Below are 25,306 nucleotides of genomic sequence, written 5' to 3'. Positions count from 1 at the left end.
CCCAACTTTCACATCAACATGGATTGGACTGGAGGAGATTATGCTAAGTGAAAGAAGTCAAGCAGAGAAAGTCAATTATCATATGGTTTCACTTATTTGTGGAACATAAGGAATAGCATGGAGGACATTAGGAGAAGGAAGGGAAAAATGAAGGGGGGGAAATCGGAGGGAGAGATGAACCATGAGAGACTGTGGACTCTGAGAAACAAACTGAGGGTTTTAGAAGGGAGGGGGGTGGGGGTATGGGTTAGCCCGGTGATGGGTATTAAGGAGGGCATGTACTGCATGGAGCACTGGGTGTTACATGAAAACAATGAATCATGGATCACTACATCGAAAACTAATGATGTGGGTGCCTGGGTGGCTCAGATGGTTAAACGTCTGCCTTCAGGTCATGATCCCAGTGTCCTGGGATCGAGTCCCACATTGGGCTCCCTGCTCAGCGGGAAGCCTGCTTCTTCCTCCCCCTGCTTGTGCTCTCTCTCTGTCTGTCAAATAAATAAATAAAATCTTAAAAAAAACACTAATGATGTATGGTGACTAACATAATAAAATAAAATAAATTTATTTCTATGTATTTTATTTGCTTTGATATTGTGAATGGAATTATTTTCTTAAATTCATTTTTGGATTGTTTGTTACTAATATATAGAAATACAATTGATATTTTAATTTAATCTTATATTCTTCCACCTTGCTATTTTCATTTTTTAGTTCTTGAAGATTTTGTTGATTAAAAATACTTGTTTTTTTAATAGATCATGGATCTCTAATTTTTTTCAGGTTTTCCATATTTGAGTTAGTCCATTGGGAAGTAGTTTTTTTTTTTTTTTTTTGCCTTAAAGGACAATTTGGAATATTAGTGGAAGTGGATAAAAATATTAAATTCTTAATTTGGTGACATGGCATGTTGAAGTCATCATTATATCCTGATTTTTTTAACATGCTGAAAGAAGTGATTGAGAAACAATATCTAGTTGTAGGTTACAAAATACTTAAATGGATAGATAAAAATTTTTTAAAAAATGCTTCATGACATGAGTATTAGGGCAGATAAATTATGTAAAATTTAAAAGAGATGGGCTCTGCAGGTGTTAGAAAAGTACAAGTACATAGGAAATAAAAAAGTATGTTGCAGAACATATGTTCTAAGTATATCTAAATGTATCTATCTATCTATGCATTGACAATTGATGAAGAATGGAAAATCAGTTGAATAGTGATTACATTTGAAAGTATATCTAAACAATGAACAGTGATTATGCATGGAGATTAGAAAGTTAGAAAACTTTATAACTGCATACAATTATTTATAAAACGTGAGTATATTAATGATTTTGAAATAATACTTAAAAATTCTAGAGAAATAGAAAATGAGGCAGTATTTAATTCTGGGTATCTTAACCTGGGCCCTAAAAGAAGAATTTCATTTATGTATTCTAGTTGGGTATTATGGTATAAGCAAATGTAGGAACATACTTCACTTTATTTTTTTAACATGACTTTTTTTAAGGACAATCAAAATGACTGATGTTCATTTAAGCAATGAATAGGAAGTTAGCGGGGCTATGAAAAGAACCTTGGAGTTTAGACATCTTAATGAATGCAATGAAGATCTATTGTAGTTATTTGAGGAGGAAAATAGAGTGGTTCTACCATAGTTGGTGCTCTATGAAAAAAATTGACAAAGTTTTTTAAAGGAAATTAATCCAGTGTTTTGCGAGGAGATTAATGGGGGTTAGGAGACAGATGAGAGCAGAAAGATCAATTACTGTAGGGCAGAAATGGTGTGACTAGAGTTGATACAGGCAGACAATAGTGGCAAAGAAGAAAGAAGACCGAGTTTAGAGGACAGACACTCAGTAAGAGTCATTGTGATAGGCATTTTATATATTTTATTCCTTCATTCCTTTACCAAATATGTATTGATCACCTAATATGTGAACGAGATTATTCTGGACTCAGTGGTAAATGATACCAACAAAGGTTCTGCTCTCATAAAGTTCAGTGGGAAGGCACAGGGAATAAACATGTAAGCAGAAAAAACAAAACAAAACCAAACCAGCATAGAATGTCAGATCGTGTTAATTTCTAAATAAAAGAAAATAAAGTAGTAACATGGGACAAAAGGGATGAAGGCTTGGGCTAGATAGGGAAGGACTTTCTGAAGAATATTTATTCTTCATCATATTCTTTGGTGTGGAAAGATATTATTTCACAGAAAAAAATGAAATATAGTAAAATTTAAGATTTTATCCGGTATCAGACATATAGTCAGTCATGAAGCTGGGATTTCAAGTCTGTGTTGGTTTCACAGTCCTACAGTCAACATTGTATATCAAAGGACAGACAGTGTAACGATTTGACAGGATTTTTTTAACTGATGAAATATGAATAATATGAATATGAAAAAAGAATTAGTGAGAAAATGTTGGTATTTTGAACTTCGGTAACTGGGGCAAAAAGTAACTTAGTTTACAAACATGGCATCATTTGAAGAGTTGTGGTAGAATGTTAAGTTTGGTCATGTTTATTTGAGGTAGTATATTGATATATAGATATCAACCAGGCATTGAAAATGAAGAACTATGGGCACCTGGGTGGCTCAGTCATTAAGCGTCTGCCTTCGGCTCAGGTCATGGTCCCAGGGTCCTGGGATCGAGTCCCACATCGGGCTCCCTGCTCGGCGGGAAGCCTGCTTCTCCCTCTCCCACTCCCCCTGCTTCTGTTCCTGCTCTCGCTCTCTCTCTCTGTCAAATAAATAAATAGAATCTTAAAAAAAAAAATGAAGAACTAAAATTCAGAAATAATGTTCTAGGTCTAAGATGTAAATTCAGTAGTGAGTGGTTTGAGGGTATGGTTAAAGCCAAACTCACAAGAAAGTATAGGGATCAGTATGAGAGCTAAGAACAAAGCCTTCGGGCAGTTTCATTTTATGGATACAAAGCAGTGGGACCAATGAAGATAACAGAGAATTAATTCCAGGAGGTAGGAGGAAAAACAGAGAGATGGCTTATTATCACTTAGTTTAAAAGAATGATTAAAAAAATGAAGGATGTTTTTAAAGGTCAAGAAAAATTATCATGGAAACAAAACTATTTTGAAAACTTCTGTTGAAGAGATGTTGCATCTTTGGGATTTTAGTAACTTTCAGGAATGGATACAGAATTGCAATGGGTTAATATATAATTACCAAGTATAGAAACTTTTCTGAGAAAATTTTGGACAGAGGAAAGATAATGCCTTAGCTGCCAGAAATAGGATTAATGGGAGATTTTTTTAAAAAGTGAGATGATACTAACTTCAGTATATTTTTAAGCTGAGGGAAATTAATTTAAAAGAAAAATTAAAAATGTCAAATAGAATGATTGAAGAAAAAAACCATTGTGTAAAAAACATGAATGCATCACAAATGGAGTATGCTTTAAAGAGCTATAGGTACACCTAATGATGGAAGAATTTTGTGGTAGAGATTTAAATAAATCTATTTAAATAATAGTTTTTCAGTTTACTGATAAATTTTTATTCATTATTTCTGCTATAAGCAATATTATTTTGGGTATTCTTTGATTATTAAAAGGTTTTATTTATAACAGTAAATGCTTGAATAAATGACAATCTATGAGTATATAAATTTATTTAGTAATGTTTGAAATATATATTTCAGAACATTTTTTGTACTTATTATTGAGTATAAGAATACTATGAAAACTGTGGCAGAGGAGTTAAGATGGCGGAGTAGTAGGGGAACCCTGACTTACCTCGTCCCTTGAACACAGCTAGATCAACATCAAATCATTTTGAACAACTAGGAAATTGATTTGAGGATTAAGAAAACAATCTGCACATTTCAAGGGAGAGAATGTGGCAGACGGGAGATACGGAGATTTGAACCGGGGGAGAGAAAAGGCAGGTGCCGCAGAGGAGAGGGAGCCCTTTTCAGGGAGAGAGGGAGAATAAATGGCCTGTGGGGTTCATGCAAGATGCTGTGGTGTGGGGATCCCCTGGGTTGCACTGAGAGAGACTGTTCCCCTTCCTGGAGTATATTTGGAAAAGGGTATATTGCCTCTTCATGGACAAAGGCCCTCTGGGCACCATTGAGTGACAATTCAACAGCAGGGGATTTGGCTGTGTACACCTGCCTGGGTGCCTGGAGTCTGTGGTGAAGCACAGCACCCATTTGTTGAAGAGACTGTATTTTTTTTCCTTTGGATGTTCTTTCCTGCTTTGTTGAAGATTAGTCGACTATACAGTTGTGGGTCCATTACTGGGATTTTCTATTCTGTTCCATTGATCAATGTGTCTGTTTTTGTGCCAGTACCATAGTGTCTTGATCACTACAACTTTGTAATATAACTTGTAGTCCAGAATTGTGATGTCTCCAACTTTGCTTTTCTTTTTCCAGATTGCTTTGGCTATTTGGGGTCTTTTATGGTTACATACAAACTTTAGGATTGTTGTTCTAGCTCTGTGAGAAATGTTGGTATTTTGATAGGGATTGCATGAAATGTGTAGATTACTTTGGGTAGTGTAGACATTTTAACAATACTTGTTCTTCCAATCCATTAGCATGAAATGTTTTTCCATTTTCTGGGGTCATCTTCAATTTCTTTCATAAGTGTTTTATAGTTTTCAGTGTACAGATCTTTTGCTTCTTTGGTTAGTATAGTCCTAGGTATTTTATGGTTTTGGTGCAATTGTAAATGGGATTCCTTGATTTATCTTTGTGCTGCTTCATTATTGGTGTAGAGAAATGCAACAGATTACTGTACATTGACTTGTATCCTGCAACTTTATTGAATTTGTGTATCAGTTCTAGCAATTTTTTAGTGGAGTCTTTTGGGTTTTCTACATAGAGTACCGTGTTGTCTGAATATGGTGAAAATTTGACTTCTTCCTTGCAGATTTGGATGACTTTTATTTCTTTTTGTTATCTGATTGCTGAGGCTAGGACTTCCAGTACTCTGTTAAATAACAGTGGTCAGAGTGGACATCTGTGTCTTGTTCCTGACCATAGAGGAAAAGCTTTCAGTTTTTCCCCATTGTGGATGATATTAGCTGTGGGTTTTTCACATGTGGCCTTTATGATATTGAGGTTTGTTCCCTCTATTCCTACTTTATTGAGGGTTTTTGTCAAGAATCGGTGCTGTGCTTTGTCAAATGCTTTTTCTGCATCTGTTGAGAGGATCATATGGTTCTTATCCTTTCATTTATTGTGGTATATCAGGTTGATTGTTTGTGAATATTGAGCCACCCCTTGCAATCCAGGAATAAATCCTACTTGATCATGGTGAATGACTCTTTTAATGTTCCGTTGGATTCGGTTTGCTAGTATTTTGTTGAGAATTTTTGCATCCATGTTCATCAGAGATACTGGCCTATAGTTCTCTTTTTTAGTAGGGTCTTTGTCTGAATTTGGAATCAGGATAATGAATCAAGATAATGATAATGGTAACTCGTAGAATAAGTTTGGAAGTTTTCCTTCCATTTCTATTTTTTTTTTTTTTTTGGAATAGTTTGAGAAGAATAGGTATTAACGCTTCTTTAAATGTTTGGTAGAATTCCCCTGGGAAGCCATTCAGCCCTGAACCATAGTTTGTTGGGAGATTTTTGATTACTGATTCAATTTCTTTGCTGGTTATCAGTCTGTTCAAGTTTTCTATTTTTTTCTGTTTCAGTTTTGCTAGTTTATATGTTTGTAGGAATTTATCCCTTTCTTCCAGGTTGTCCAATTTGTTGGCATATAATTTTTCATAATATTCTCTTATAATTTGTATTTCTGCAATGTGGTTTTGATTTCTTCTCTTTCATTAGTACTTTTATTTATTCATGTCCTTTTTCTTTTCTTTTTGATAAACTTGACTAAAGATTTATCAATTTTATTAATTCTTTTGAAGAACCAGCTCCTGGTTTCATCAATGTGTATAATACTTTTGTTTGTTTGTTTGTTTCTGTATTAGTTATTTCTGTGCTAATGTTTCTTGTTTCCCTTCTGCTGGCTTTAGGCTTCATTTGTTATTTTTCTAGCTCCTTTTAGGTGTAAGGTTAGGTTGCAGATTTGAGATTTTTTCTTGCTTTTTGAGTTAGACCTGTCTTGCTATATACTTCCCTCTTATGACCACTTTTGCTGCATCTCAAAGGTTTTTCATTTTCATTTGTTTCCATGTATTTTTAAAGTTCTTTTTTAATTTCTTCGTTGACCCATTCATTCTTTAGTAGGATGTTCTTTAGTGTCCATGTATTTGTGGCCTTTCCAAATTTTTTCTTGTGATTGACTTTAAGTTTCATAGTGTTGTGATTGGAAAATATGCATGATGTGATCTCAATCCCTTTGTACTTGTTGAGGCCTAATTTGTGACCTAGTATCTGATCTGTTCTGGAGAATGTAACTATGTGCACTTGAAAAGACTGTGTATTCTGCTGCTTTATAAAGGATGAAATGTTCTGAATGTATCCATGAAATCCATCTGGTCCAGTGTGACATTCAAAGCCATTGCTTCCTTGTTGATTTTCTGCTTAGATGATGTGTCTCTTGCTATAAGTGGGGTGTTAATGTCCCCTACTAGTATTGTATTATTATCAATGAGTTCCTTTTTGTTTGTTATTTATTGATTTATATTTTTGGATGCTCCCAAGTTGGGGGCATAAATATTTACAACTGTTAGATGTTCTTGTTGGATAGACTGCTTTATTATGATGTAGTGCCCTTCTTTATGTCTTATTACAGTCTTTGGTTTAAAATCTAGTTTGTCTGATATAAGTATTGCAACTCCAGCTTTCTTTTTTTTTTTTTTTAAGATTTTAATTATTTATTTGAGAGAGAGTGAAAGAAGGAGAGCACGAGAGGGGCAGGGTCTGAGGGAGAAGCAGACTCCCTGCTGAGCGGGGAGCCCAATGCAGGACTTGATCCTGGGTCTCTGGGATCATGACCTGAGCCAAAGGCAGATGCTTAACTGACTGAGCCACCCAGGCACCCTCCGGCTTTCTTTTAACATTCATTTGCATGGTAACTATTTCTCCATCCCCTCACTTTCAATCTGCAGGTGGAAAAAGAAAAGAAAAAAAAAAAAACCTTACAGGTGTCTTAGGTCTAAAGTGAGTCTCTTGTAAACAGCATATAGATGGGCTTTGTTTTTCTGTCCATTCTGATACCCTGTGTCTTTTTACTGGAGCATTTAGTCCATTTACATTCAGAGTAATTATTGATAGATATGAATTTTGTGCCATTTTATTACTTCTTGTTGTTGTTGTTGTTTCTGGAGATTTTCTCTATTCCTTTGTAGTCTTTGTCACTTTTTGTCTTTCCTACTCAAAGCATCCCCTTTAATATTTCTTGCAGGGCTCGTTTAATGGTCATGAACTCCTTTAATTTTTATTGTCTGGGAAACTCTTCATCTCTCCTTCTATTCTGAATGAATAATAGCCTTGCTGGATAGAGTATTCTTGGCTGTAGAATTTTCCCATTCAGTATGTTGAATATATCATGGTACTTTCTTTTGGCCTGCCAAGTTTCTGTGGAGAGATCTGCTGCTAACCTTATTGGTCTTCCTTTGTAAGTTAGGGACTTCTTTTGTCTTGCTGCTTTTAGGATTTTTTCTTTATATTTTGCAAATTTAGATATGATATGTCTTGGTGTTGGCCTGCTTTTGTTGATTTTGATGGGAGTTCTCTGTGCCTCCTTAATTTGGATCTGTTTCCTTCCCCAAGGTGAGGAAAATTTTAGCTATAATTTCTTCAAATAAACCTTCTGCTCTGTTTTCTCCCTCTTCTTCTTCTGGGACTCCTATGATACAAATGTTATTATGCTTTATGGCGTCATTGTGTTCCCTTAGTCTACATTTGTGATCCAATATTTTTCTTACCTCTTCCTTCATCTTGATTAGTTTCCATAATTTTATCTTCTGTATCACTTATTTATTCTTTGCTTCTTCCATCCTTGTAGTCATTACATCCAGTTGTTTTGCATCTCAGTTACAGTGTGTGTGTGTGTGTGTGTGTGTGTGTGTGTGTGTTAATTTCAACCTGACTAGTTTTTAGGTCTTTTATCTCTGCAGTATGGGACTCCCTGGTGTCTTCTATGCTTTTCTTAAGCCCAGCTAGTATCCTTATGATTCTGGATCAGGCATTTTACTTATATCTGTTTGGATTAGATCCTGGGTCTTGACTTTTTCTTGTTCTTTCTTTTGGGATGAATTGCTTCATCTTGATATTTTGTCTAGATCTCTGTCTTCTTCTGTATGTTAGGAAAGCCTGTTATGTTTCATGCTCCTGAGAGTAATGGCTTTATGCAGAAGAGGTCATATATGTCCAGGGCCTGATGCTTCAGGAAGCGTCTCTGGTATATGCAGTGTGCACTCTGCTGCTGTTTTGTGGCTGCTCTTTCCCTCAGGTCAGTCCTCTGCAGAGTTTCCTCTTGGCTGAAGTGGGGAGCGTTTGGACCTTGACCAGAGTGTGGTGAGTTTTAACTAGGTGTGCTCTCTTCTTCTTGTTAAAAGAGACCTGATGCTATTTCCACTAGAGCTGAAGCTTTGCAGAACTCTGGTTAGTAGATGTGGTGTGTGCGGTGGTGGGGGGAAGGAAAGGGGGGTGGGTTGTGCTGGTCTTCTGGAGGATGGGCCCGTTGCTCTGGTTTTCAAGCACACCTGTCCAAGAAATGCAGCACCAGTAGAGCACAAGGGGGTGGGGTTTGCTGTAAAGGAGTTTAGGCTACCAGTGTTGGCACCATGTTGCTTACTGAAATTAGTTTATGCTGAAGAGCGGGGTGAGGGAAATGGGGCCAGCCAGCTTCTTAATCCCCGTGGAGGGGAGGTTATACCTGCTCTCCAGGTAGCCTTCCCAGAAGAGCAGACAGTCTCCCCTCTTGCATCCCAGATGTCCCTCAGATTGCTGCCTTCACCCTGTCTGTGTCCTGGCTGCCTGCCCGCCCAGCATCACAGCGCACTTTGGGCTCCATCCCAGCCAGGCCAGCTGAGTTTTAAAACTCCAAACTTTAGGGACCTGGCTTGGTGGGGACCTGTGCTGGTCCTCTGGGGAAGGGTCTTGTTACTCTGGGACTGATGCAGGTTTGTCCCAGAAGGGCAGTCCCACCAAAGTGCATGGGCATGGAGTTTGGAGTAAAGCACAGCAAAGAGCCAGTGTCCAGGTTAGCCACCCGCAGCAGGTATCTCTGTGCATATGCTGAGGTGCAGGCAAGGGAAATGGCACCTGCTGGCTCCTTTGTCCCCGGAGGAGCAATGCCACCTCCCTCAGATGCACTCCAAGAAGGGGTGCTCTCTCTCCCAGTGTGTCCCAGGGGATGCTCAGATTGCACAGTCTGCCCCCAGGCTATCTGCCCTCCTTCTCCACAGGAGCACTGCAGTGCCGTCAGGGCTCCACACTGACTATGCCACAGACCTCTAAAACTCCAGTCTTTGAGACCTGCTCTTTGTAAAAACTCATGAAAATCAGCCCCTCTTGTTCCCATCAATGGCTTTGGGAAAGTGTTTTCCTTGTGTGATTCCCTGTGCACTCCTCTCTCTCTCTCTCTTGCATCTCTCTGTGACAGGACTCCCTCCCCTCCACAGCATCCACATTCCCTTTCTCCCCCCAAACCACGTCTCTGTACCTCCTACCTTCCATATTGTGGCCTCTTCTCTCCCTGTTGTTGTGCAGTTTGTTCGGTCAGTGCTCAATAGATTTCTTGTGTATACAGAATGATTTGATATTTATCTAGCTGTGTTTGAGGGAGAGGCAAGCCTAGGTTCTTCCTGCTATTCCACTATCTTAGCTCCTCCCCCAAGGTAGATATTTTTAGATCAAACGTTTAGTATCCACTTTTTTCTTAATTCCAAGGTAAGTATCAAAAGAAAAATAAAAATGCATAAATATAACAACCGAGTAGATATTTGAAAGTGAATTTATGGTTGACTTAATAGATAAGGCAGATTATATGTTTGTAAAATTTATATTTTTGCTTTTTTAAAATAAAAAAGATAAAGAAAATATAGCCTATATGACATACAAAAATTATAAAATAGTGTCAAAACTATATTTGTAAAAATTTCTATATATTTACATTTATGAATGTGATATAATTATAAGTAAATATAAATAATTATAAATTTATTATAAGTGTAAATACAAAATCAAGATGGCTATTCGCAAGACAAGTCCCAAAATTAAGGTAATACAGAGAAAGTAAAATGAAAAGCTAAGCAAATATATATTAAGTAGAATAAAGCAAAAGACTTAACATTAGTCTTAATGTAGAATTTATCACAGAAAACATTAAATGGCATAAATAGGAACTTTTCAATTGATGGAAAAAATAGCTACAATAAAGAAAGTTTTTGAACATTAATATACAAAATGGTATTATACAAAAACATATGAATATTTTTGGAAATTTAAGACTAAACAGAAAATAATTACAGTACAGGGAGAACATTTATCTCAATAAACTATTTTGTTAAAAAATAAGCATATAACAAACTGAGGGTTCTACAGGGGAGGGGTGTAGGGGGATGGGTTAGCCTGGTGATGGGTATTAAAGAGGGCATGTATTGAATGGAGCACAGGGTGTTATACGCAAACAATGAATCATGGAACACTACATCAAAAACTAATGATGTAATGTATGGTGATTAACATAACATAATAAAAAATAAAAATAAATAAAAATAAGCATATAGGCTTCCACTTCTAGCAAGATAGAGTACATGTGTTTCTCTTGCAAAGTATAATTCAATTCCTTGGACATTATATGTGTTATATAGTTATTATTTATGATATAATGCATTACATAATACTATAGGCATACCTTGGAGATATTGCAGTTTTCATGTCAGACCAATGCAATAAAGCAAATACACTAAAGCAAGTCAAATTTCTTTTGTTTTCCAGTGCATATAGAAGTTTATACTGTAATCTGTTAAATGTGTAATAATACTTTACTATTATGCATAAAAAAGTATATGAAACCTTAATGAAATACATTACTGCTAAAAAATGCTAACCATCATCTGAGTTTACAGTGAGTTGTAATCATTGATCACAGATCACCATAACAAATATAATAATGAAAAAGTTTGAAATCTGGTGAGAATTACCAAAATGTGGTGTGGGAAAAATGACGCCAATACACTTGCTTATTGCAAGGTTACCACAATCTTTAATTTGTTAAAAAAAAAATGCAGTATTTGTAAAGTGCAATAAAACAAAGTATAATAAAACAAGGTATGCCTGTATATATTATATCTTATATAAATTCCTTGGACATTATATATGAAACAAACATTAAAAGACTGAATGGTGAAGAGCGGAGGCTGACTGGCTAGGACAATTAGAATCTGAGCAATGACACAGTGGTGAATGAATTCCCTGTTTTGCTGTTTTTGTTTGTAAACTGTTTTTTACATATATCCTAAAATTAAAGCTAAAGAAGTTAGTAACCTAAAAGCCAAAGGATGCAACCAAACGAACAAAATACCAAAATGCCTACTCTCTCCAGCTAAACAACCAAGAAAGATTCAGGCTATTAAGACAGTTAACTTTCAGATAATAACCACTCTACTCCAGTCGAAACCATAGAAAACATTTGGTTCCACTTCCACCCATGCCAGCAGAGGCTGAGTGGAGAGCCTGGACTTTCCATCCTCATGAAGCTTTAATGAGGCAACCCAATACCCATTGGGATGGTGTCACAGGAAGCCTAAGATCAGGACTTTCACTATTTCAGAAGGCCACCCTCATAGCCATGTCAATGAAGACCACATGAAAGTGAAAACTCCCACTTCTACGCAGAACTAATGAGAAGCCCACCCCCAGTTGGAGATTAATAGAGGCTTGAATGGTGGTGAATCTGGACTTCTACCTCCCCCTGGGAGTAAGAAGATAGTGACCTCCATTTCCCCTGCTGGAGCAATATCAGAGAAAGCCAGCTAAAGCAAGGTTTAAATGAGATTAGAAGTTTTAGAACATAATACAAAAATGTCTATGTTTCAATCAGTAGTCACTCAACATACAAAGAAGTAGGAAGATCTTAAACTGAATGAAAAGAGACAGTCAATAGATGCTAATCCTGAGATGTTTGCATTGTTTAAAATTTTCTGATAAATTTTTTAAGCAGCAATCATTAAAATGCTTCAATGATCAATTATAAAAATACTTGAAACAGACAAATAGAAAGCTTCAACAATGTAATAGATAAAAATAAACATGGTAATTTGAGAAATCAAAAATACAATAACCAAAATAAAAAAGCTCAGTGGATGAACTTAACAGCAGAATAGAGGGAGAAGATTAAAGAGTGATGGAAAAGGGAAGATAGAATAATAGAAATCAATTAATGTGAACAACAGAGAAAATATGCTGAAAAATAAAAAGAACAGATATTCCAGGCAAATGGAAACAGATATTCCATGTAAATAGAAACCCAAAGAAAGCAGGGGTAGCTATACTTACACAAAATAAACTTTAAGTCAAAGGCTGTAATAAGAGACAAAGAAGGTTATTACAATGATAAAGGGGTCAGTCCAACAAGAGGATATGCATTTGTAAATATGCATTTGGCATAGAAGCACTTAAATATATAAAGCAAATATTAACAGACCTAAACTAAATAGCTTCTGCACAGCAAAGGAAACTATCGACAAAATGAAAGGCAACTGACAAAATTGGAGAAAATATTGGCAAATAATATATCTGATAAGTCATAACACTGATATTCTAAATATATGTATAAGAAATACTTAAGAAAATTCTTAAAAAGAGCTGTAAATAAAGGTAAGGCTTCTACACTTAATTTGAGTAAGTAAATTGGTGACATCTTTTGATTATGAGTGTGTGTGTGTATAAGAGAGTTCTAAAAAGAATGCACAAAAAACACTATAGATAAATATAAATGGAGTTCTCAAATTCTTTAGTAGGAAAGTAAGAATAAGAAAACAGATGAAAAGCAGAGAAAACAAACAGAAAACATAATATAAAATGGCAGACTTAAGTCCTATTTTATCAGTAATTACATTAAAATTTATATTAAACTTAAATGGGGGCGCCTGGGTGGCTCAGTTGGTTAAGCGACTGCCTTCGGCTCAGGTCATGATCCTGGAGTCCCTGGATCGAGTCCCGCATCGGGCTCCCTGCTCGGCGGGGAGCCTGCTTCTCCCTCTGACCCTCCCCCCTCTCATGTGCTCTCTGTCTCTCTCATTCTCTCTGTCTCAAATAAATAAATAAAACCTTTAAAAAAAAAAAAAAATAAACTTAAATGGCCCAAATGTACCAATTGAAAGATATTGGCCAAGGGGATTAAAAATATGACTCAAGTGTATGTTGTCTACATGAAACTTCAAATACAATGATATAAGCATGTTGAAAATAAAAGGATGGACAAAGATTTATCATACCAAAACTAATCAAAGGAAAACAGGACTGATTGGCTATCTTAACATCAGATAAAGTAAACTTCAGAGTAAAGAAAATTTTCAGAGGCAGGGAGGAACATATAATAATAAAAGGTTCAAACCACTAAGAAGACATAGTAATCTTAAATGTGAATGCACCAAACAATAGAACTACAAAATATGTGAAGCAAAAATTGATAAAACTGAAATGAGAAATAGATAAATATATGATTATATTTGGAGACATCAAAATTCCTCTCAATAATTACAACTACTATATATTGAAAAAACTCTATAACCCTATCAACCAACAAAATCTAACTGACATTTATAGAACATTCCACCAGCAACAGCAGAATAGACATTCTTTTCAAATGTTCAATCATGTAGGTCATTTCCTGTTTCATAGGACAAACCTCAACAAATTTAAAATAATTTGAATTATATAGGATGTGTTCTCTGACTACAGAAAAATAAGAGGAAAATCCCCATACACTTGAAAACTAAGCAATACACTTCTAATAAATCCATAGATCGAAGATGTATCAAGTGAAAAAATTAATTAAAATAAAAATACAAGCTACCAAAATCTGTGGGACACAGCTAAAGCAATGCTGAGAGGGAAATTTTTAGTATTAAATGCATATATAGGAACAGAGGAAAATCCTCAAATCAACAGTCTGAGATTCCCCTCTCAAGAACCTAGAAAAACAGAGCAAAATAAACCCAAATAAGCAGAAAGAAGGAAATGATAAAGATAGGAGCAGATGTCAGTGAAATGAAAAACAAAAAATGAGAAAATTAGTAAAACATAGATCTCATTCTTCGAAAAGATCAATAAAATCGACAAACCTCTAGCAAGACTGATGGAGAAGAAAAGAGAGAAGATGCAAATTACCAATGTCAGGAGCAAAACAAGGGATATCACTACAGACCTTGTAGACATCAAAAGAAGAGAATACTACAAAAACACTACACATAAACTTAACAGTTTAGATGAATGGACCATTTCATGCAAAAACAACAACAACAAAACTCATCCAATATGAAATAGATAATTTTGAATAGTCCTTTATGAAGGAAATTGAGTTTATAACTTTAAACTCAAAAAAAGAAATGTCCAGTCCCAGATAGTTGCATTAAAGAATTCTCCCAAACATGTAAAAAATTTTGTTTCTTCTAGAAAATAAAAAGGAACACTTCACCATTTTATAAAGTTAATAGTACCTTGATACCAAAACCAAAGACAGTACCAAAAAAGAGAACAGACCAGTAACCCTCATGAATATAAGCATAAAAATCTTTAACAAAATGTTAACAAATAGAATTCAGCAGTATATGAAAGTAACAGTATACCATGAGCAAATGGTGCTTATTCCAGGGATACAAGGCTCTCTCAATATTTGAAAATCAATTAATGCATTTTATCATATCAAAAGACTAAAGAAAAAATATATCAAATATCTATCACTTAATGGAGAAAAAGTATTTGGCCAAGTTCAACATCTATTCATGATCAAAACAAAACAAAACAAAACACCTCAGAAAAATAGGTATAGAGAACTTCCGCTTGTTTACAAAGAACATCAAATAAAACCTAACAGTTAAAACATTAGGCTTAATGGTGAAAGACTGAATATTTTCTCCCCAAGAGAGGGAATGAAGCAAGGGTGCCCACCATCTCTTCTCATGTCAACATAATTCTGGAAAGTCTAGCTAGTGCAGTAAGATGAAAAAAAGAAATAAAAGACATACAGATAAAAAAGAAGAAATAAAACTATTTGCAGATGAAATGATGACCTATGTAGGTAATCCCAAAGAATCCACCAAAAAAATCTCTTAGAAGTAAAAAGTGAGCTTAGTAAGGCCACAGTATGTTAGGTAAACATGCAAAAATCAATCACATTTCTATATACTACCCATGGACACCAAAATTAATGAACTATCATTTATAATCAATCAAAAAGATGAAATACTTAGGTATGTCCAACAATACTTGTATAGAACTTGTATGTTGAATACTATAAAATGCTGATAAAAAAATCAAAGATCTAAATAATTGGAAAGACATAGCATATTCATGAATTAGAATATTCAGCATAGTATTTCAGTTCTCCCCAAATTGATATACAGGGTTAATGCAATTCCTATCAAAATATTGTAGAATTTTCTGTAGGTATAAACAAGAGCACTCTAAACTTTTTATGAAAAGGTAAAGGAATTCGAATGATTAAAACAACTTTGAAAAAACAGTAAAGTGATAGGAATCCGTTTACCTGATTTTGATATTTATATGGCTACAGTAATCAAGACTATGTGGTATTGGTGAGGCATAGATCAATGGAACAAGTCAGAAAACCTAAAAATACGTTCACACAATATCTTCAATTGAATTTTGACAAAGGTTAAAGTAATGTGATGGAGAAAATATATAACCTTTTCCATAAATGTTGCTGGAGTAATTGGGTATCCATACACCCTCACACACAAATGAGGCTCAACCTAAGTTTCACACCCCATACAAAAATTAACTCAAAATGGATCAGGGAGTTAAATGTACGACTTAAAACTGTAAAACTTTTAGAAAGAAAAAGATTTGGGGGATGTAGGGGTAGGAAAAAAATTCTTAGGCCTGACACCAAAAGCATAATCTTTAAAAGGAAAAAAAAATGATAAACTGAACTTCATCAAAATTAAAAATTTTTCTCTCTCTGTAAAAGACCCTGTCCAGTTAATGAAAAGAAAGTTACAGAGTTGGGAAAGTATTTGAAAATGAATATTTTTAAAATGATAACAGTTAATTTGAGTCATAGAAATTTGAGTAGGGTATTTTTATCTTGTATTTGCTTTTCTTCTTTCCTGAAATTTCTGTACTATTCTATTAGTATGATTCTAAATTTTATTTTAAGTCATTTAATGGTACTTGACTCAGGTGAATTTTTTTAAACTTGAAAATAGACTGTAGAGTGTTCCCAAAATGTTTGCCAAGTAATCCTAAGGAATACTGATTTAAAATAATACAAAATCTTATTTTAGGGAGTTTCACATAGATTTCTACTGTTTTATCTGAATATTAAAGTGAGTATATCATTAATGTGCTTTCTGATGGAATAAAAAGGTAAAAACTGTGTGGGTTTGCTTTATTTGAAATAAATACTTACAGGATTAGTACAATTTACATTTTTCAAATATGTTGGGAAGTATGTGCCAAATTAGGAAATTCTGATGGGAAAAATCACAAATGGAATAGAAAAAGATAGACCTATCAACCAGATACATGTATAGAAGAAATAAAAACATTATAATAGGATAAAAAACAAATTTAAGTATGAAGGTATTTAGAATATCAAAATAATTGGGGATCTTTTTTACATAATTATGTACATTTTGAATAGAATATAATTTCAGAATTTGTTTTCTAAACTACTCTTCTTGTTAGAACACAAAGTACTCTCTTCCATCTGAGTCATATTATGAAAGTCCTTACTATTCTTTTGAAATGCTTCATTACGGTTTATACCAGGGTTAGCAATAGCCACATTTTCATCTCAGAGTTACAATAGCAAGCTGTAGAGTATAGATATTTCACTCTTGTACCATCTATTTTCTTGATTGTTGAAATTTTTTTATGTGTAAGCATATGTTGTTCTTTGCCACACTTTTACTGTAATACTTTAATTCCCTTTATTGGATTGAAAATATTAGACTAATTATCTTTCATAGTTAATTTATTGATTTCATAATTTTGCATTGTGTTAGTCTGGATAAATTGCTTAGTAAATTCCTTTAGACTAATTTTTTGTGCATCAAATAAGGTATATAGAAATGTTTTGTAAACTCTAAAACTATATATCATTTTAAGTATGACTATAAAACTGTTGGCAGATAACATTGTTTAGATGCTTGAAATGTGTGAGCCTCTATTCTAAGTGCTTTACAAATATTCGTTTACAACCCAGTGAGGTAGTACCATTGTTATCTCTATTTTACAGATGATGAACAGGGGAGAGATAGGTTACTTACCCTAGATCAAATAGCTAGTAAGTGGTAGAACTAGGATTTAAACCCAGGCAGTTTTTCTCCAGTCATCACTCCTCTAGTGGAGGAAATGCATTACTTTCCCTTACAAATAGGATACATCCATTTGTCATCAGATATCAAATGGTTTCTGGCATTTGTACAAGTTTGCAGTGATATCTTTATGGGCATTTTACAAGATAATTGTTTTAGGACATCAGAAAGCCTATTGTCTAGAGGTTACTTGTTCTCTGGCAAGGACACTAAACTTGCCCACAGCTGATGATTGTTCTATTTCTCTCTTTAAAGAGAAGGGATTATTCATGCTTTGGCAGTAAGCGGGACTCATTGGTGTAAACTGCAATATGAGCTTAATGGTTCTCTGCTGGTGACAACTATAGCACTTGACCAGGACCACTTTTTTTTTTTTTATGTTATGTTAATCACCATACATTACATCATTAGTTTTTGATGTAGTGTTCCATGATTCATTATTTGCATATAACACCCAGTGCTCCATGCAGAATGTGCCCTCTTTAATACTGGTCCATGCAGAATGTGCCCTCTTTAATACCCATCACCAGATTATGGGTTAGCCTGACCAGGACCACTTTTAAGCCTAGTCATCTAAATTCCCTTTTGTATTCTTCCCTCACTTCTTATCTATGCACTCAACCTCCGTGGTCCCAAGCTACTATAGGGGAGGAAAACCTCCTACTATCTTGAATTCTTGGCTGAGACCTTTGTAATAAAATGCAAATTAACAAGAGAAAAACAAACAGAAGTTTACTAACATTTATCTCATTTATACATGGGAGATAGCCAGGGGAAAAATGAGTAACTCCTTGAGTTAGCTTAGAATTCATGTTTAAGTAGCAATAATCGGGAAAAGGGAGGGAGGATGTAGACCTCTTACAAGAAAAGAAATGATTTTTAGAAAAGATAAATGGGTCCTTAGAAGAATGATGGGAGTTTGTGAGAAAGATCTGGATGCGGTACCCTCTCCTACTCTTATCTCCTAACCTCCTCTTTTGTGATAAAACTCTATCTCCCTTGTTGTTGAAACTCCTGGGGAGTGGATTTATGGCAGTTGAATGGCTTGTGAAGGATCTGGTTTTAGGTTACATATGGGAAGTCTGGCATAAGCCTCTCCCTGACTTTGCTGTTTTTTAAGTGCCTACTACTCAAAATAATCCATATACCACTGGGGTACATTTTGGGGAGGCACGTCTTGGACTCTTACAATGATATTTTGGGATGGCATATTTTGCTATCCTGAACACACACACACATACACCATGAGCCCAAGTGTGATGAACAAAGAAACATAAGGATTAAAGGAAATCACATCTATTCTGGAAATCAATAAAGGATAACATTTAAATAAAAGATTATTTCATAAAAGTACTTTTAATCATAGTGAAGATTGTTTTTCGGATACAGTGAAGATGGGACTGAGTCAAAGGCAGAAACTAGCTCTGCCTAGCTTTATGCTATTATTCCTGATATGTATAAGCAAACAACATGAAGGAGAGGAGATTCTGCAGGTCCTTTTATTTGTCAAGGGTAATAGTGGAACAGTGGCAGATAGGACCATTGTTACAAGTCACAGAATAAATTTCATGGAAAGGCTTGTTAAAAAGCAAAATTCAACTGACTATATTCGAAGATCTAATTGGCTTTATTAAGTGACTCTTGAATCAGTTAGCATCCAATTTAGCAGGTAGACAGGAGCTCCAAGGAGGAGTTGTACAAAATGGAAAGTTTTTATAGGAAGTAGGATAGGGCGAAGAAGTTATTAGCAAAAAGAAAGAAAGGATTGTTCCAGGCAAGTTCACCTTTCCATAGGTGGAAGAGCAGGCAGGGGATCTTATTAGGTAGTACCTCATCTTTCTCTGGAAGAGAAGGCCCATGTGACAGATTACCTCATTGGTGCTGACCAGAAAATTCCTGACTGGTTAAGTCTACATTTCTGGTGGAGGTTGAAACTCTAGATTAGGTATTAAGCCCCAGTTCGGTGACTTGCCCTGGCATAAGTGATTATCTTGTGTCTGTGGTTTTCTTTTTAAACAAACCCTAGTACAGGCAGGGTAACAATGAATAAGCACACTGGTATGAGGCAGGACTCCTCTGTGATAGGGCAATCAGGAACTTCAGAAAGGACCTTAGTCTCAGCCACATAACTTAACCAGAGTAGTTGAAAACGTAATAGAAAACACAATATGAGAAGGCTGGCCATTGACAGAATGGCTTTAACAAATTGAGAATATATACATGAAAATGATGAGAAAAAAATATAAAACATGGAGGTGAGTTCCAGGATATCTAGTATACATGAATAGGAATTAGTAGAGAAAATAAAGCAAATTAAGGAGAAATAATAACCAAAGGAATAATTTCTTTTCAAATGTCATGGATCTTAGTATGGAGCAAAATCCCTGTGAAAGAACTACATATGTTTTCTTTAAAAATCTTTGAAGTTCACCTTTCTGGTCATAGAAGGAAAAAACAAAGTATACTTCAGATGAGATTTTTTAATATAAATCATTAGGCAAATTGAGGTGTTGGCAACTGTACAGCATGTGAGGCAGAGTGAAAAGCTTTTGCAAAGGCACAGAGGTAGTGCTAGAGCTTGGCATAATCAACTGACAAGAAGTAATTTAGTGTTATAGTTTAGAATACATGGTTGGGCATGTCAAATGATGCTGGAGACAAAAATAGGATTATTATGGCAAAGGATATTATGTGTGATACTAGGGAGACAAGGCTTTATCTTGTAAGATCTTGGGGAAATATTTAACAATTTAGCATGATCCAATTTTCATACTGGAAAAATCATCATATATTCTGTAATTTTGGAGTGGAGGGAAATTAAATATAAAGAAATTAGGGTTAGGCCCAGTTTATAACTGATTTGTAAGGTAGAGGGTATAGTTTATAGGGAACAGATTGAAGAGATATTTGTTTGATAGAAATCAGTGAATTTATTGGATGGTAAAGGGAAGAGGGAAAGGAATGTGAATTTATTACTTAGATGACAAGGTGAAGAATAGTGTTAGTGACTACATATGTAATACAGTATGGGATATAGATTGGGGATATTTTCAAATGGGTGAGATAATTCAATTTTTTTTAAGATTTTATTATTTATTTTGAGAGTGAGAGCAAGGTGAAGGGCAAAGGGAGAGGGAAAGAGAGAATCTCAAGCTGACTCCATGCTGAGTGCAGAGCCCAGTGCGGGGCTGGATTTCAACACTGAGGTCAGGACCTGAGCCAAAACCAAGAGTCAGAGCCTCAACAGACTGAGTCAACCAGGTGCCCCCCCTCCTTTTTATAAGATTTATTTATTTATTTTAGAGAGAGCATGAAAGGGAGGGGCAGAGGGAGAGAAAGCCTTAAGCTGACTCTGCACTGAGCATGGAGCTGGACTGCAGGGCTCAATCTCACAACCCTGAGATCATGACCTGAGCTGAAACCAAGAGTCAGATGCTTAACTGACTATGCCACCCAAGTGCTTTAATTATTTCAGTTTTTGACAGGTAAGTAGAGAAATAGAATTGGAATTTTATTTTATAGATTTGTAATTTAAGAGATAATTCCTAATAGGAGATAGAATTGTGTGGATTATCAGCATATATGAGATAGTAAGATGTAGCAAAGAAGGTGATCATTTGAGGAGAATTAGCAGAGATGAAAAAGAAAAAAGCCTAAATTATACCAATATTTAAATAGTTAAATATTTTGAAAAAGAAAAGGAACCAGCAGAACAGACTGAGAAATAAAAATTTAAAAGGTAGAAAAATTAGGAGTATGATGTTACTGCAGCCAAGTAAGAGTTGAATTATAAAAATAGGTTGACAATGCCAAATCAAACTTGGAGACCAAATATCACAATGTATAAGTTACCATTACTTAGTGATTTAATAGTCAACTAATAATTGAATGCCAGTTACAGACCTGTAGTTTACTTAGTCCTAGAGATGTAGGATAAAGAAAGATTTGTTAAACTTAGTGAGTTTATGTTGCAAGTGGGAAAGATAGACCAATAATTGTGTCATAGCATAAACTTGTCAAATAAAAGACAAATGAAGACTTAGGAGAGACTTTATTCAAAAGGATTATTGCAAGGGAGGGAAAAGGGCCATTGCAATAGGGGGGATGCTCTAGTTGATCAGCAATCTTCAAACATCATTAAGGTTAGTCAAAAAAGGGTTTTTTTCCTTGGGAAGAGTAAATAAGACTGGAAAGAACTGGTGTGGGTAAGTAGGATGAAGCGGAGTGGCATGATCTGACCATAGATCAGGGAATGTTTTATCTTGGGAGTTGCCTATCTCAGGAGGGACCATTAAAGGAGTTATATGGTGGCTCAGGGCCAAAGTTCAGGGGCCTAGGGGAAGGAGAGGATCTTAACCAAAATTTGGTTAACAAGCATTTTGCTCCGATTGATCAGTGGGGACAAAGCAGTTTAATCATTAAAAGGCCAATGGGAATTTAGAGAGTCTGTGTCAGGTCCTTGTCATAGGTAAACTAGAGGGGCATCGATGGGTAATATAAGTAATATGGAGGAAGGGTGCTTCTTTGGAGTATACCATTTTCTGAAATGAAGGGGTGAGGAGATTTCTTAACCCTTCCTGTTTTCTAGGATCAAAGGTCTCAGGTAAAACTCAGGATTGTCAAGTATGACAAATGAGTGCTGCAAAGGATAATATTATAGGATATTGAACTCAAATTAATGTCAAGAAAGGCTTCTTGGAGGAAAGAGTTGAATCTCCAAAAGACTAAGATAGTGAGATAAATAATTGAGAAAAGCAGTCAAGAAACTGGAATGGTATCTGTAAAAAGCATTGAGGTTTGATTATCAGGCAATTTTCAGGGGTATAAGTGGCTGGATATTGCCATTGTGGAAAGTAGCTTATGTAGGGCGAAGGGAGATGAGATTGAGGTAAAAAGGGACTAGATCAAGAATTTTATGTTCCAAGTCAAGAAATGTGCAATTGATCTTTGAGTGATGTGTCCATGAAATATATGAAGTAGGGATGCCATATGATCAGATTTGCATTTTGGAAAGTTCACTCTAGCAATAGTGCATATTATGATTCAAAGGAAGTGGGGGGAATGGGGATTATATCAGATATCAGGACATTTTTAGCAAGTTAAGAAAGTGATAAAGACATGCAATAAAGCAATGGCAGAGATTAGAAGAAAATGGAGAAGTCAGACAGATATTGGGATATTGAATATACAGGATCTAGCAACATTTGGGTATAAAGAAGCGTAGGATAAAAGAGCTTAGGATGGTTCCAGGACTTCTGAGTTAAGTAACTATGGGCACTAGTACCATTTACTAAGAGCATATGAGAAAACAGTTTAAGAAGGAAGATTCATGTTTGGGAAAGCTGAATTTAACTGGGTATCAGTTTGATCATATTGTTCTTTAGCTCAACAGAGAGAGTTCAGGCCTAAAGCTAGAAATCTGGGAATCATCAGCACATAGGTAAATATTGAAGCTATGAATTAGGTACAATCATCTGGAGAGTGTGTTCAAATTGAGAAGAGACAAATAGAATCCTTTCATTGTAACATTAGGCAGGGTATGAATAGGTATTTAAAAAGACCAGAAGGAAACAGGAGTTACAGGAAAACTAGGAGGAGTGGTTTATGGAAGCCAAGGGAAGTATTTGAAGGAGGAATATCCAATGTAAAATTATCAGACACTTTGGTAGGGGTAAAGTCCGGTAGATTGAGATATAGGAAAGGAGAAGGTAGGGACAGCAAATATGGAATTCTATCTCAATAATTTAGGCTCTTAATGAAAGTTAAATACAAAGGATGGAGGGTTGCGATAAGTGTGATTGTTTATATGGGTGCATTTTAAAGATGGTAAAGGCTACATTATATTAATGAGTAAAGGGATAGTGACAGTAGAAGATAATAGTGAAACAGAGAGAGATGGGACTTAACAGCAGTGGAGTGCCTTTCTTGGACAGGAAGGGAAATATTTCTTGTTTTAAGATTGAATAGAGGGGCACCTGGGTAGCTCAGTCGTTGGGCGCCTGCGTTCAGCTCGGGTCATGGTCCTAGGGTCCTGGGATCAAGCCCCACATGGGGCTCCCTGCTGGGCAGGAAGCCTGCTTTTCCCTCTCCCACTCCCCCTGCTTGTGTTCCCTCTGTCACTGTCTCTCTCTCTGTCAAATAGATAAAATCTTAAAAAAAAAAAAAAAGATTGAATAGAAGGCATTTCTACTCAGAATAGATAGGAATATAGTTAAATGGGAATATAGTTCAATTTAGGGATTGGAGGAGAGTTGTTTGATCGAGTTCAGACTTTATGACCCTGTTTGCTCTGTGAAGAGATGTTTAGGGAGTTCTAGGGAAAAGGCTTAAAGAGTATTGAGAACAGTACTGAACACTTGCAATAGCTCCTGTTGGAAATGGAAGCAAGCCAGGGCCAAGTAAAGCATTTGCTAATTAGCAATGAATGTTTGTAAATATAAATCTAAAGTAGCACTAATTTGCAAGGCTTTGTGATTTTTTTTTTTTTTCCTGGCAGTACATAGCTGATTGAGGGTATAGGCCGAAAAGGGACATGAAGTGATGGAGTTGGTAATTTTCAGGGTGGGTGCCTTACAAACAATATAAATTTTAGGTTTTTAATGTATAATCCTTACATTCAAAACATAAGTAAAGTAGCTTTATTTCTAACCAGTCAAATGATCAGTGGGATGTAAGGAGTCTATAATCCCAAATCTAAAATTTTGCAGGAATAGATCTTAGAGATAATTTCTTTAAAGGCACTATAGAATATTTTTCTCCATGGGAATGAGCTGTATCCTAATAAAAGTGTCCAACATTGTAGTTAAGCTGCAACAAAATTTTGAACTACTGTAAATTATTCTGTGAATCCAACATATGTCAGTTTCCTATGGGAAACCACAGAATACTTTTAGAGTTTCATTGGGTACCTATTCATGCCACCACCTTTTAAAGATCAACATGATTATGGTCAAAGTTTTATATTTATGGTATCAGATTGGGAAAAGAATCTAGAATGAAGAAATTTATCATCATGGGTCTTGCATTTTGTGTAGAAAATTGAAATTATTTTGTGCTACTAATTCTTGATATTATAATCTAATGAAATAGATATGAAAATGTATTTATTATTTAACTATTATGCCTACAAGACACTTGTGAACATTTTAATAGTTTATATTATTAGACTAGCAATTTTAAAATGTTCCTAGGAAATACTTTCATGAAATATAAATATTAAATATATTTTCTTTATACAGGGATCAACCTATGATGATGAAATTAATAATATTAAGCATATTATTTCAAAAATTAATGAAATTCTGGCTCATAATTCACCAGTTTTGATAGTTCAAAGATGGATACGTGGTTTCTTAGTTCGGAAAAACATGAGGTATGTTTTCTTTTCTTTACTATTTGAATATTAAAAATAGATAAGAAAATTGGTGATAAGGCAAATTTCCAATAATATACATTTTTGTATTCTCTATCAAAATGGTATTTTATAGACTATTTAAACTAGTTTTAGGGAAAATACCACATACTCTATGGCAATATGATAATATTTAGCATAATTTAAATCAATGCTTTTATTTTTTATTTTAAATTCACCATATAAATAGCTAATCAATAAAGTTCTTATTAATCATTGTTTAATGCAGATAATTTTCTTTTATTAAACTTAAAAATATCAGTGAAAACATTGAATTTCTCTCATATAATGGGATGTAATAGAAATATAAGCTGTATCCCCATCAAATTACCATCCACTTTTTTCAAAGAAATGGAACAAATAATCCTAAAATTTGTATGGAACCAGAAAAGACCCCGCATAGCCAGAGGAATGTTGAAAAAGAAAAGCAAAGCCGGTGGCATCA

General features: G+C 35.1%; 1 protein-coding gene across 1 annotated transcript in view; it reads left to right on the top strand.

Annotated features, from left to right (window-relative positions):
- The window catches only part of LRRIQ3 (leucine rich repeats and IQ motif containing 3), a 161,392-nt gene that overhangs the window by 25,607 nt on the left and 110,479 nt on the right, over positions 1-25,306 (top strand). The window contains exon 4 of the mRNA XM_081817086.1: positions 24,689-24,822. Within this exon, the coding sequence (XP_081673212.1) occupies positions 24,689-24,822 (134 nt within the window). The remainder of the gene's footprint in view (positions 1-24,688; positions 24,823-25,306) is intronic.

The sequence above is a fragment of the Leptonychotes weddellii genome, chromosome 4 (assembly GCF_054177405.1).
Source record: "Leptonychotes weddellii isolate Sample4059 chromosome 4, ASM5417740v2, whole genome shotgun sequence".
In the NCBI taxonomy this organism is placed as follows: domain Eukaryota; kingdom Metazoa; phylum Chordata; class Mammalia; order Carnivora; family Phocidae; genus Leptonychotes; species Leptonychotes weddellii.
Note: the sequence above shows the minus strand (reverse complement) of the source record. Positions and strands in the feature narration are given on the sequence as shown.